This window comes from Typopeltis vanoorti, chromosome 5 (genome assembly GCF_054136105.1).
Source record: "Typopeltis vanoorti isolate ZY-2024b chromosome 5, IOZ_Tvanoo_1.0, whole genome shotgun sequence".
Taxonomy (NCBI): Eukaryota; Metazoa; Arthropoda; class Arachnida; order Uropygi; family Thelyphonidae; genus Typopeltis; species Typopeltis vanoorti.
In genome coordinates this window covers 17,330,766-17,343,515 of record NC_143553.1, presented here as the reverse complement: position 1 = coordinate 17,343,515, position 12,750 = coordinate 17,330,766, and the positions used below count along the sequence as shown (strand labels likewise).

The window sequence follows — 12,750 nt, the reverse complement described above, 5'->3', positions numbered from 1 at the left end:
AAGGTCGAAACTGGTCTGGGTAGTAGCCCTTCCCTTAATGCATAGCATTATACATGTCTGCAAGGAGATGTGCTTTGCATGGTGGGAGATGCTGAGACAAGGATTGATGAGCACTTGGTCCACCTTGCTACGAGTTGCCAATAGATGCGTCACCTGGCCTCAGTCCTAAAGATATTTTCAGGTGCAAACTTTGTTTGCTCACACTCTTCTTTCATTCTTCTGAACTCATTCTTCATACATTCCATTTCTTCTTTCAGTACCTCTCTAAGCAACCCACTATTGCTTTCCATTCATCCATCCAATCATCATCCTCCAAATCTACTACAATCCCTAATGTTATCTCCTGTACATGATTCATCTTCATAAGTCTCACTCATGCTAGTTGATTCATTCTCTTTCTATCGGCATGCACTCATTTTTTGACATACTGCTGTTATCTAACATCCATGTCACCCATCTTTTCCCATTTTCTGTATTTTATGCAAGCATTCACTCCCTAGTCTGCACTAGATTTCTAATTGCTGGAAAGCAAGCATGTTACATAATCTTGTAGTATACTGTGTAAAATGTAGTCCTTAAATGGTGGTGGACTGAGCAGTAACGTTTTAGCAGACTGAATTATGGTAGCCACCATTATTGATAGACAGAACAGAGCAAAAAGGATTCTGAAACGATATAATAAAAATAACATGCTAAATAATGATAAAACCCAAAATGTGAACTGTCTACAGATAATATGGTCTAACAAGATAAGAATTCTTGTAAATTTAAAGAAATACCTTAATAATTTATTTCTTTTTTCCACTGCTACATTGTTAACACTTCCTCCTTCATCTTTACCTTTTGCTTGATTCCCATTTAAGTTTAAAGTAGGACTGTTACCAGTTATTAATAGTTAGTTAGGATGTGTGAAAGTCCTGTAAATTGTTATTAGGAAGAACATATTAAAAACTATAAAGAAAGAATAGGAACAATTAAGAATAGGAAATCTTTAAAAATAATATTAAACCAGAAGCACATGAAGCCCGAGGTGAGAGAAATTGGAAATATAAGGAAGACATGGACTCCTTACTAAGCAGAGGAGAATGAACTGTTGACATAAAAGAAAAAAAATAAACTTTTTTTAGTATTACAAGATAAATCTTATGAAGAAAAGTACAATAGAAATCATACAAAAGCCTTAGAAATGAAACTGGTAACGAAATATGAAAATTACACAAGAATTTTGAGATAACTATGCAAAACTTGAACACAGCTTATAAAGCACAGCACCCAGAAGCAAATATGGGATTAATTAGAACCAAAGAACTGAATCCTGTGAGTTATCCTTAATCAATCAAAATTATTGCAAAAAAACACTTCACTAAATTGCATGAAGATGATAAAAAATCACATTACCTGAAAACTGGAAAAATCATACAGATTTAGAAATTATCTTCTTGACCTCCATAGTCACAAATATCATGAGAGGTTGACACTAATCTATACAAAGCTTATCATACCATTCCTTAAACTCATCCACCTTTTGCACTTTCACCCCTTCTCTTGCAATGCATTCCATGTTCCTACCATTCTTCATGCTAAACACTTACTTCTCACTCTTTTACTCTCTACTTCCTTTTATAACTTCCAGAGATGGCTTCTCCCTGTTCCTCCCCCTGGTTCTACCACATGAAAAACCTCCTCAGTGTTAATACAATAATAACCCTTCAACAGCTTAGATGTCTCAATCATATTCCTCCTTTGTTTTCTATCCACCAAACTGTGCAGTCTGAATGCCCTCAATTTATCCTTATAAGCAACGTTGTACGGTCATGATATAATTTTTGTTATCCATCTCTACACCTTCTTCAAGGGTACTTCATTGCATTCAAATCCCAGGGATCAAATCTGAGCAGAGAAATCTGGATGTAGTCTGATCAAAGCTTTATACACACTTTTATCTCTTGTCAATGTCCTCCTCAACATTGCAGAAATTCTCTGAGATGTTTTCTCAGCATTTGTAGAATGTCCTTTGAATTTCCAATTTCTATCTACAATCACCCCAAGATCCCTTGCTTCCTCCACTTCTTCCAGTATAGCTCCACCATATGTGCATGAAGCATCCCGTCTGTTGGTCCTAAATTTTAAAACCTTACATTTAGTTTCATTAAATTGATATCCCAATTTATTTGTCTAGCTTTCCCAGCTTATCCACTTAACGAGCCAAACCATCCGTGCTATTACTAATAACCTTCTCAAGCTTCATATCATCTGCAAACAATCGAACATCTCTCTGTAGTCCTGTGACAATATCATTGACATAAAGATTTAACAGTGATTTCCAGTATTGAACACTGTGGAACTACACTTGTAACCTTCTTACTACCTGATACTGCTCCCCAACATACATCATCATAATATCACAACAAACAGAAAACTTAAGAGAAATTAGAAAAACAGCTATAATAGACAAAATTAAAAAAAAAACAAAAAAAAAACACAAGAAACAAACAAGTAACAGATGAATGAAAGAAAATATTAGTGTAAATTTTTTAAAAAAGGGGGATAAGATAAATTCATATAATTACAGGAGGATCAATCTATTACCAGCCACTTTGAAAATCTGCATAAAACTTAACCAAGACATTATAAATGAATCTGGAAGATCTTGCACACAATATTTGCAATTCTATTAAACAATTATATTAAACAACTAATAGAAAAATCAATAGAATGTAACACTAATGTAAATAACTATTTGGGAACATTGATCAAATGTAAACGGATAAGTATTTTAATACCGACTAGTTGCACCAAACTTAAGCTGTTGGCATCGTCAGGGTACAAGCACTGAGGTTAAAACATATCACAAAATAGATCTTAACTGTAAATTCTAAAAATTATAGTTACAAACTAAAATAGCATCGAACGTGAATAATACGCGTATCGCGTGTACATGATTTACTAGTTGTTGCTAAGAAATGTTCTATAGTTAGCATTAAAGTTCATTTCTTGTGTGTTCAGAGATCTAATTAGGGTTTTCCATATCTCTGGAAGTATTAAATCTTGGTTCCTGTTAAGGTTATCTGTAGTGCGGGCGACTGTGGCTGCTTCTTTAAACATTTGAGAGTGGTAGTCTCCTCTATGTAAGGGGTACAACTTTTGTCCCACTCAATGATATGGTTTGTTACGGAGAAATGTGATGACAGGCCTGATACGTCTTGTCTGTTATTTTTAACATAACCAATGTGTTCCTTCTGCCTAATCTCGAGAAGCCTAGAGATTAGGCAGAAGATTTCTTGGAAGAAAACTATTTACCAACAATTGACTGGCCTGGCAATGAGTAGCCCCCTTTCACTTTCTTGTGCTGACCTATTTATGGAGGATCTCGAAAATAAAATTCTATCTCAAATAAATCCTAAACCAATAATTTGGTGGAGATATGACTTTCTTCCAACGTATTCTGTGGCAAGAAGAAAGCCACATTAATACACCACAGCAAATTTAAATATGAAAGATTATTCATGGAATCAGCCTCAGCTGTGGTGTTTCCATAACTTTCCAAACCTCAGCAAATTTGGGTGCATGAGACTGCCCCAAATTTGGGAAGCTTGCATCTTGAGAACTTCAGCCCAACAGCCAAGACAACCCAATATAGCTCGCTAGGGTGCACCTTTAGGACTCTAGGAACAACAGTAGTTTTCTCTCTTCTGCTTCATTTGCTTTTTGTAGTGCCTGCGTGTACATGTCATAGGTGTATGTTCCCATGAAGATGGCAATATGACATTGCCAAAATATAGGAGGTATTTTTTAAAGTTTCTTTTAATTTCCAGTATATGTTGTAATTCCTTAAATAATCTAATAGTCATGTGTTACCATAAGCCTATCTACAAGAAAAAAGAATGCTATGCCATCAACCTGATTCTGTATTCTATTCCTTACCAATCTCTCCCAAAACCTTGACTACTACCGCAGTTATACAGACTGGCATATAGTTGGAGATTTCTGTCTTAGAACCATGCTTATGGAGTGGTACTATTTTGCCTTCTTTCCACTTCTTAGGAACCCTACCCACTGCAAGACTTTCATTAAATAACCAGGTCAAGGACCTAGCCAACTGTGGTGAACATTACTTAAGAATACGTGGTGATATGTCATCCATTCCCACAACCTTATTCACATATAACCCAACCAGCATCTGATACACGTCTGTTTCTTTCACTTCCAATTCTCCTAATACTTACCTCTCTTCTATAATATTGCACTAGATCATTTACACTAGTGTGATATCTGCTGATAAAGTGCTCGTTCAATAATTCCACTGTATCCTTTGCAGCTGTTAATCTCTTCCATGACTATCCACCAGCGTTAATCTGCCATAATTATTCTTGCTCTGACAGCCAATCCCCTCTCATACGGCACCTTTTCTCTTTATCATGCTCACCACGTCTCTGGCCTGTGCTTTATACTCTTCATGAATCTTATCACCACCAAGTGTCTTGTACCTCCTCCATAACATTGTTTTCCAGCACAGATTTGCTTGATTTCACTGTTCATCCATTTCACTCTTATTCTATTTACTTGCTTAACCCTTGGTATGCTATACATCACTTTTGTCAGATACTTCCTTGCGAGTTTCCATGCATTGTCAACATCTTTTCTGCTCAGCTCATCTATCCAACATATTGATGCTAACTGACTACAGAGCTTTGTCTAATCATCTGCTATATACTTCCACATGTATCCATTTTTGACAGTAACCTTTCTTGTTTCATCATTTCCCAAACCTGCAGCAGTGTCATCACTTCATTAACAACTACATCTTGTGAAGTTATCACCAAATCCAAAACATTAAATCCTCTAGTTGCTTCAATCATGTGCTGCTTAATATACTTATCTCTTAGAAATTCCACTAACTCGCTCTCCTTGTTCCCATACAGTATCTCCTCCTTCCATATTAAAGCTTATCAAAGATATTTATACAGATAATAAATGTGTAAATAAGGTATGGCAATAACGAAAGAGAAGAAATTGAAATGAAGAAAGCAATGAGACGCTGATTCATTAAGTCCTCTCCTTTTCAATATTTTAACCCTCCTACTGGCTGAGGTGGATGAAATAGCCAGATTACCTCAGAATTTTTCATGGATCAAAACTTCATCAGCATTCTGTCTTTTATCAAGTGTTTATCCTTCTCCACTGTTAATCCCTTAACATTGATTTTAGAGCCTTTAGCGGATTAACTGTGGTGGAGGACTTTTGAGTCACTTGTCTTTACATGTACTGTGGAACTTCGAATTTGCTTTACTGTACTAGTAAATTTGATCTTTTTTTTTTTTTTTTTCCTGCACAATTTATTGCATCTCTTTCCAAAAATAGAAGTTTCACATCTGCGAAAATAAATAATCAATCCTGAAATGACCACAGATTTTTTGCAATGAATATATTTTATTAATAGTAAATTTTCTTCATTTACTGACAATATAGATTCTTTTTCACGAATTTTGAAATGTTTGTGTGCATTTAAAATATTTTATTAAATATTTATATATTTAAATAACATTTAGTGAAATAAATATGACATTTTGCTTTCTTTCTTTGCAAAATACCTTTATATGGATAGTCTAGTCATATTTCAATATTCAAAATTAAGTGGATATTGAATACCACATTTCAATTTTAGGAACGATTTTTTTTTATTTTTATGAGTAACAAATGATTATAAACTGCATTACTCGGTTTCTGATATTGTGTATTTTTTAGTATCAAAAATTTATACCTAATGATATTTTATCAGACTCTTAACCTTCTTCTTTTGCTTAAAATTGCAACAGATTTTTTTTTTTTTTCGTAGGATGCACATTACTGTAATATCCAGTGCTTAACCACTGTAGATATTTTGAAAATATAATAGGAAAGACATCCTGTATGGAATCCTGTATGGTAAATCTTAAAAATTTATGTTAATTTTTAAGATTTTTTTACTGCAACTCCCCCCCCCCCCCCTTCTCTCCTGTCCTGGAACTCGGTTACATAACTTTAAATTTCTACTGGTTTGAAAGCTTTCAGACAATATTCAAAATCTCTTATTTCAGTTTACCGTTTTGACCAAAGAAATAAAGCAATAATGTTGTATATTCGAAGCTTCTAATTCTGTATTCTTTCTTTGCATCTGAAATCAGCTGTTCAGTGGGCTGCTGAAATTATTCTAAGACTATGCTATATTTTAAATAATATATAAAACTGTTTATGCATACCACACAAAAGTTCAGTAGTATTATTTTTGTTTGTTTTTCTTTAAAAAAAAATCTAAATATTACTACTTCTGCTGCTGGTTACTATTTCTGAAATAATCTATGTCTTAGAAATACTTGATAAGATTCTCTTCGCTGGAAGAAAAGCTAAAGGCTTATTACTCTCAGTGCTATTGAGAAAGGAAAGAGAGAACACTAAAGCTCCTCAAGCTATAGTGCAGAATACATCAAGAATGTTGTTTCCTTTTCAATTGTTGATTACAGATATCCTAACAGAAATACTGACATTCCTTTTACATGCTGATACATTATTTATGCCAAAATAATTTCTTAATTTATAATGATCAGTTTCACGTTTATTATCGAAAAATTATAAATTATTTCATACAATTATCTTGAAAAAGAGGATTTGAATTATTTTAAAAGAAAAGGTGCATATGCATTTCATGATCTTTTTTTTTTTTTTTTTTTTTTTTTATGTGGGGGGGGGGTATAGACCTTTTCAATTCGCAGATGTTTCAGAGAATTTATTTCAAAAATCGTTCGCAAGACAACTGTTACAAACGTAAATCACTTGGGGAAAACATACCCATTCATTTTAGTGTGAAATAGTAGCAAAGGTTTAGTTACTTCAGATATCTGACCTAGAAGAAAATGTTATGTCTGCTGATATTAGAATGTTACGTGAATAATTTTTTCTGACATGATTTCTCTATTCGTTATAATGTAACCAGTTTCCAGATTTTTTCCCTCCTACATACTCCATGTTATATGCAGTGATTTCTGTTTTGTACTAAAAGAAAAAAAAATCAGATAACAGAAGAAAAATATGTTGTATTTTCTTTTCCACTGGGTGAATTTACGATGTTCTTTTTTTGTGTTTTGAAGAGAAAGTGCAAATGATTTTTTTCTTACCATTTTTGCCATTATAACATCTGATATAATTATAAGAGTGACATTTTACCATTTTTCTCCCACATGAGAAACAGAAATAAGGTAGTAATAATATTGTTGATTCTGTCAAACTTCATTGTAGCAGAAATTTTTATTACAAAACTTTGTAATATATATATATATATCTGAAACAAGAAATTTGGATCCCATATCACATCACTGTTGAGTGTTAGTAAGATGAAAATTTTCAAGTTATTATTTATATATTTTATTTATTAATTTTATTTATTTATTTATTTTTGGTGAAATAGTTTACCTGGTATACTCTTTCCAGTTCAGTAGGAACTGGAAAGAACATTCCAGTTCCTCTTATATTTTATTCCTTCGAAAATATGACAATATAATTCTGTGTTATAAAAAGAACTTAAAAATTTGCCTTCAAGATGAAAAGGAAACAGTACATTCACATATCCCTCCATCAATATTTGTAGTCCTGAAAAGAAACATTTTTTATTTCATACTGTTCAGAATTTAAAATTCTTGAACAGTGTGGAACACCCTAAAGCAAGGGTAAACACACCAAGCAGTTTTATACTCAGGACACCAGATTTTTGTTTCCTTTCTGATATTTTTTTTATTACATACATAACATTTTCGTGCAGGTTTTTTTTTTTATTAGCCGTCGGTGGTACATTTTCAGGATAATGGTTGGACTTAGCAGCGTTCAACCTCAGATGTCTGGCAGGATTGCCTGTTTCTCTGCTTGCTGAAGAAGGTGCATGTGCATGCAGCAATGCGTTTGCAATTTCTATTCTGTATTCTAGATATGTTATGGTAGACAAACATTTTTTCTTGTGCAGGAGGAAACTGTTCCAAATAACAAAATCCGATATATGTCCAAACACTTTTTTGTAATATTTTTTATGCTGTTTCCTCATTACAGAGTAGAATGATAGCTGCTGAAGGCGAATGCTCCGACTTTTCTACATCGCATGAAGTTTCCTTTGCTTACCCTGAATGTTGCTGCTGCTTGCCATCTCATAAATGAATTGTGTCTTGGGTATACTTACTAATTATTCCTTTCTGTCCAGCTCTAAGCTGACGGAGATTACTAACCCACCCCCACTGAGAAGCAGAACAATCGAACATGCAGCACACTAAAGAGCCCCAAGCAATATCTGAATATTTTACAGGCAGAAATTACTTGTTTGGTTTTTCCATCTTTCTTTATTCTGATATTGCATTTGAAGGATGACAGTGATTTTAAATATTAATTTCGCCTATAACCAAATATCACATAATTTCCTGATTTATAATAATCAGGAAATAATATGTATATTTTCTGATTTATAATTTGCTAATTTATAATAATCACCACATAGTTTCTGTATCGAAAAATTAAAGTCATGTGGAGCAATTACTAGAGAGAAATAACGAATTAAATAAAAACTACATCTACGTTTCATAACAGTTTTCGGGTGCATGATAGTGATGCAACGGGGAGGGGGGGTTAAACTATCACTGGCGAAATAAAATTCAATTCTATTGTAAAATGAAATTTCACATTTGATATACATATTTTGAATGATAAAATATAACCAAATGTATCGCTTACTTTAAAAATTGAAGTATAATATCTGAATTATACAGAAAATATATACATATAAATTTAAATTATAACTGTTAATTTCATTTTGTAATGACCAGTTATACAAGGAAACCAAGAAAGTGAAAGTGCAAAGAACAGTCGAGTATTATCATTATTCGTGACACCTCTAAAGAAAAAAAATTAGTGATATGATTAAAGAATTTCATGTTATTCTCTATAAAGCAAAGTTATTACTGAAGCGTGTCCTAAAGGAAATCTGTGAAGTATTATTCGATTTCAATGATTTAGAACAACAATAAAAATAATATAATCTGGAACATCGGCAGCCAGTTTTCTTTTCTTTTTTTTTAAATAATATTTCAAATAATTATCATGAATTAATTTCTTCGAGAACAAATTAAATGTTTTGTCGAGTAAGCGATTAGAAAAAAATTAGCGCAAAAAAATTAAGAATAAAATTAGTTATCCAAGGTAAGGCTATATTTAAGTGAAGAAATTATGCAAGGATCTTTATTTTGTCCAGGCATTAAAATTGGATTGTACAATAAAAAGAGAAAACAAAAATATAAATAATTTCTCTATTTTTAGTCTATCCTATATAACTAAGATCCAGTTACCCAGCATAGAACAAGGAAGTGCGTTTCTTGTTATATGGCAACTGAGAGGCAGCTACGAACGTGAGATAATCCGATTAACCGTTCTCTTCAGCTTGAGGGTTTATCACACCTTCTAATGGACATGACGGTCAAATTGCACTTCTTATCCCTGTCCTTTCAACAGGTGGGCTGAATCATATCCAGATTTAGCTGGACATCTATAGACGTCCTGGCCATTTGGAAGGTTAATGGTGAAATAATGACTAAAAAAATAAGAAATTAAACAGAATAAAAATTTATTCCAATAGAGTAAGTCTAATCTGTTATGTAGATGATGTACTAATGGTAGCAGACACAGAAAATGATTTACAAAGAGGAGTATTTCATTTTCAACAGATTTGTCCAAATTTGTAATATGGAGATATCAATAGAAAAAATCAGAATACTTGTGATAAGTAAATAACCAGTCAAGTTTAAGCTAAAAATAGACAGAAAAATAATTGAAGAAGTGATGAATTTTAAATACTTCTGAATTGATACTTACTCAGAAGGAATAACAAAAAATAAAGTAAAAGAGTAAGCACTTAAGGCAAACATAATTTCTGGATGTTTATGCATATGATATAGGGAAATAAATATCATCTAAATATTGCAACTAAGACAAGTATATATAAAACTCTAAGACCAATATTAACTTATGTAATCATATGAAACAGTTAAGATCAAATCAACTTGAAACCTTGTGTTTGTAAGTTGGTGATTGTATATCATTTTTGGTGATGCAAGGTTAGCATTTTTTGATGTTTACATTTCAGCAACTTTTTTTTACTGATTGTTTTGTTATTATTTTTTCCCTCTTGTAGTCTATTTGGGAAGGAATTTTAAGTACCAAAGTGGAAAAATGTACAGATTTCTTTAAGAGTGGTGCTGGTTCAATGGATGTTACCAGGTAAATACTTCATTACTTTAATTTTTTAAATGGATGTAAAATTCCTTTGCCTCAGTGATATACTGGTTTATCATATAGATTGTGAATTATACAAATATTTTCCATCTATCCTTTGATACATGGGAAATATTTTATAGAGCTTTTCAGTCATGTATGAGTAAATGGCTTTACATATGGACAAAAGGTTTTCTTCCTGAAACACCTGCACAATAGTTTGAGATGCAGTTTGTTGGGATGGGGGACGTTAAAAAAGAAATTTCTGCTATTCTATTATAATAAATCTCATGGAGTCGCAAAGCATCATGGAAGGTTCATTCATCGAGCAATGTATATATCGTATTGAACCTTAAATTCATTCGCACAGCTAACATTCGCAACACATTCCACTAGTGAATTCCACTCACTCACCACTCCCCATTTAAAAAATCTGCTGTTCTATATCTACTCACCAATCTCTGGTTCTCTGCCTCTTATCTTCAACTCTATGTATAATTCTTCTGTATTAAACTAATAAAATCTCCTAACCAGCATAAATGTTTTATCATGTTATCTCTTTCCACCTTTGTAGTAAGCTCTGAATTTACATTTCCTTAGCCTCTCCACATTACCAATATTCCATCATCCTGATATTGTCCTAGTTAGTTGTCTCTAGACCCTCTCCAGAATTTCTGTATCACAGTAAAACTAGATAGCCAAATGTTGAGAATAATAATTCATGCATATGGTCTGACAAATATCTTATACAGTAAACAACCACTTCCTTCTGTGTAGATTCTTCTCCTTTTGAACTTGTTTGCTAATGAATTTCACAACTTTCTCTGGCATCCCATTTGACTCATTTTCCATTCTCCAAGCAAAAAATATCAACTTCCTGATATGTACCCTCAAGGGGTGTTCAGGTTACTATGACAGTACTACATGATTAGTTTACATTACTATTAATCTCCTATGAACAATTTTCCTCCAAATTAGTCTATTACTTGTTAACACTCCAGTATTTTCATATCTAACATTTCGTGCTTCTAAGGCACTTGACTGAATCAATTCTCCTGGACCTTGGTTTTCCTCTGGGTCTATTTCTTGCCATTTTGGCATCAAACACACCTGTTCTGCTAATCTTTCCTCACCCATTCTATTTAAGTGATATGTCTAATTCTAATACCACCTTAGATTAGCTCTGCTGACACATTCTTGAATGCTGACAATGTCGAGTTCCTTTCTAATATCTTCATTTTTAATATGATTGTGCCATTAATGCCATTGGTTCGCTCCACCTAATTTTTCTCAGAATCCTCATATCTGTGGTCTCTACTCTTTCATTGAGTGCTTTATTTCTAACCAACTCTCAGATCCATGACTAAAAACTGGTTTGAACAGTGTCTTTTCTGCTAGTTTTTTACTGCTAGTTTGATATTTTGGCTAATTTTTCTCTTATTGTATATGAATTTATTCAGCTGGCTTCCCACAATATCAGCTTTGCTTATTCACTTGTCTATTTCCAGATTTAACTTGCCATCTTCAGTAAACACTGTGCCTAACTATGACAGCACTATGGATGAAATATTTTACTTATTTTATAGGATCTCCACTCAGAATGCAGCTAAAGTTTTCTATGCTCCTGCATATTTTCATAGTTTTGGTCTTTTTATTGCTGAATTTCATGCTAAATTTTTTAGGTATTCAATTTAGTTAGAGAATCCTGGTGACCTGCACTAGATGTGTTTAGGAATACATCATCTGTATAAAGCAAAGAACTAAGTTCGACATGTCCCATTCTAATATTGGACCTAATGCCACTTTCTTTCATAATGTGATCCATATAGATGATGAATAAGAGCAGAGTAAATGTGCATCCTTCTCTTATATCTGATTTTACATCAAACCATCTTCCTCTGTTTCCTTCAGTTCTAACTGCTGACTGACAACTTAAATATAGACTATGTTTTGCTCTGTATATGGGGTTCTAATGTTCCATTGATCCTATATAATTGTGGTGTTTTGAAAAGATTTTCTCTATGTCATATGCTTTTCTAGATATACAAAACTTAAGTATAGATCCTTATCTTATTCATATGATTTCTCAACTATTTATTGTAAAGTGAAAATCTCATCTTTACGACCTCTATTTGGCATGAACCCAGTTTGTTCTACTCCAAATTGTTCTTCCACAGTCTTTCTCAATCTCTTTTCAAGTATGCTTCAATAAATCTTACCTGGAACACTTAATAGAGAAATTCCTCTATAATTCTCACCTTCAGCTTTGTTCCCATTTTTTTTATATAATAGATGAGAACTATGAGAGCTCTACTCCATTCATCTGGAATTCAACCTTCTGACATGTCCTCTTAATTATGCAGCATATCTGCTGCATAATTCCTTTTACACCACTCTTTCTTCCATTTCTGAGCTTTTTCAATAGTCTCCAGAACATTTTACCACATTTCTGATATTTATTATATTTATTTT

The 12,750-nt window shown here is 32.9% G+C and overlaps 1 protein-coding gene across 2 annotated transcripts in view; it reads left to right on the top strand.

Moving 5' to 3' along the window:
* Nucleotides 1–12,750, top strand: part of LOC150106251 (mitochondrial 10-formyltetrahydrofolate dehydrogenase) — a 654,974-nt gene that overhangs the window by 277,531 nt on the left and 364,693 nt on the right. For both annotated transcript variants that reach the window (XM_090392273.1, XM_090392274.1), the window contains exon 9: nucleotides 10,199–10,284. In XM_090392273.1, the coding sequence (XP_090248399.1) occupies nucleotides 10,199–10,284 (86 nt within the window). The remainder of the gene's footprint in view (nucleotides 1–10,198; nucleotides 10,285–12,750) is intronic.